The sequence below is a fragment of the Sinocyclocheilus rhinocerous genome, unplaced genomic scaffold (assembly GCF_001515625.1).
Source record: "Sinocyclocheilus rhinocerous isolate Xijiao unplaced genomic scaffold, SAMN03320098_v1.1 scaffold36601, whole genome shotgun sequence".
Taxonomy (NCBI): Eukaryota; Metazoa; Chordata; class Actinopteri; order Cypriniformes; family Cyprinidae; genus Sinocyclocheilus; species Sinocyclocheilus rhinocerous.
The window spans coordinates 1-2,256 of NW_015627837.1; the positions used below are offsets into that span (position 1 = coordinate 1).

Sequence of the window (2,256 nt, forward strand, 5' to 3'; positions counted from 1 at the left end):
AGGTAAGCCACCCTGAGAGGGAAGAGGGTGCTACATTCAGGATTACGTTTTATTTCAAATGAACTATATTTGTTTTTATTATTTATTTATTTGTTTTCCTGTTATATATTTATTTATTTATTTTTAATTTCTGCAGGTTTGGTCCTCCATAATTTTTAACAAGCCACCAATAAAAGGTTAACGATTACCAGTAGAGACCTACAGTGACCATTACAGTTTCTATTAAAACCAAGATGATTCCCATTATAACCAGTAAAACCATTACAAACACTTTGATGGTTTCTATTCCACACCCAACACCACCACCAGGGCAGACTATGCAGCTTTATTTATATTCATAATGTTTATTTTGTATACCTACCTCTGTATGATGGATTTAGGCTAGTGACTCTTTTGTTCCCATCTGAAAATAGTGTAAAATATTAAAGTGTGAAATAATAAATATCATTTAAATGCATGATGTGAATGTGCTTAAACATATGTCTTTTCCTTCAGGTTTGAAATTCCTGCAGCATGGCGTCTGCACAGCGATCTGCTAAAGAGTACCTCAGAAACACCAGGAAAGACCTGGTGACTGGCATGAAAAACCTTCCTCTGATCATTGAGAATCTTCATCAGCAGAATGTTTTCAATGTCTATGAGGTCGATGCTCTCAAAGCCGAGAGCTCCGAGTTTGAGAAAGCCAGAAGTATATTGGATTGGGTTATTAACAAAGGTGATGAGGCCAGTTATAAATTACTCAAGATTCTGGATGTCACTAAGAAGAGGACATTAGATCCTGGTTTACACCCCTGGATCAGCTATTTTCCCTTCAAAGAAGAAGACGCAGAGGCCAGCTATTCAATTGGTGAGTAGAGAAATAAAAGATCATTTTGGTGAAATTAACTAGGGATGCACCGATACCGATACTGGTCTTCTGTACTCGTACTCGTACTCGTTAAAATGCCCCGATACCAAACGCCGATACCACACAGCATGTGATAAACGCCATATTCAGACAAAGAAACACCGACAACAGAACAACAGACAGCAGAATGGAGTTAAGGATGTCTACTACGAAGTATATGTATGCAATGAATATAATGTTAAACATTCAGTATTAACGCCTGTATAGCTGATGTGCGCAAGCTGATTAACAAAGCACGCTGAGTGGATTGAGCGCGCGGCGGCGCAGATGCGCGAGCTTGTCGAGTGAATATACCTTTCTCACAGACATCACTGGAAAGTCAAAAACAAGTAAGTAAAACAATGCACAAGTTACCTAACGGTAGGGAGAGCGAGAGAGAGAGAGACAGAGTGCAAGTCTGTGGGAAACACCTGCTTCTGTTATGAATATACATATATAATTTTTATGTGAAAAAAACTGAAGTTGAGGTTTTCATGAAGCTGGGTGACAGCATGCCCAGGAGACTACAGGCTGTCATTGAGGCTAAGGGTTGCCCGACAAAGTATTCATAGTTGTGTAAATACTGTCATACTAACAGCTGTCTGAATTATTTTTGGTTGATTGTAATCTATTACATACCTTTCTATCAAAGTTATCTGACATTATCAAGCTGAATTTGTTCTGACACAGTGTAACTCTGAGTTCTTGTCATATTTTATTACCATTTTCTAAACTATAGCGAATAAACTGTGATAATGTGAGAAATGTTGAAGGTGTCTGAATAAATTTTGGTTTGACTGTATCTATTTGATAAATGAAGTTAACCAACTAACATTATACATACCCTTTTGGTTTCTGTACCCAATATTTAAAAAATTTACAAATGCAATAAAAATATCGGTATCGGTACTCGGTATCGGCAAGTACCAAAAATAAAAGTATCGGTATCGGGCGAGTACTGGAAAAAGTGGTATCGGTGCATCCCTAAAATTAACACATTTAAACTATTTCAATATTTTTTTATGCATTTGTTGCTATTTTAGGTACAAAGCCCTGTAAAAACTACCAGACACAGCTCAAGACGAAAGCAATAAGTATCTTGAAGAACCAAAGGAAATGTTTCTGTAAACATCTGGATGACAAGGTACAAAGAAACTTAGGTTTTATACCTCTTGTTTTAGAGACCGACTCTGCGGTAAAAACTCCTCAATGCAAAATAAAATTGAAAAACAAAAAATGCAAAAAGCTACGGCCCAAGAAGCTGAGAGTTTACATTCCTACCGAGGAACAAGCGCTGTCACCTGAGGAGCTCCGGAGATGGCAGGACAAGAGCATCCTCATCATCGGCAAACCTGGAGTAGGAAAGACTA

The 2,256-nt window shown here is 37.7% G+C and overlaps 1 protein-coding gene across 1 annotated transcript; it reads left to right on the plus strand.

Annotated features, from left to right (window-relative positions):
• Positions 1-490: 490 nt before the first annotated feature.
• On the plus strand, positions 491-2,243 carry LOC107734495 (uncharacterized; the record flags this gene model as incomplete). Its single annotated transcript, XM_016546471.1, has 2 exons — positions 491-847; positions 1,930-2,243. Coding segments are annotated over exons 1-2 (648 nt in total), but the record flags the coding sequence as incomplete, so codon positions are not given.
• Positions 2,244-2,256: the final 13 nt, after the last annotated feature.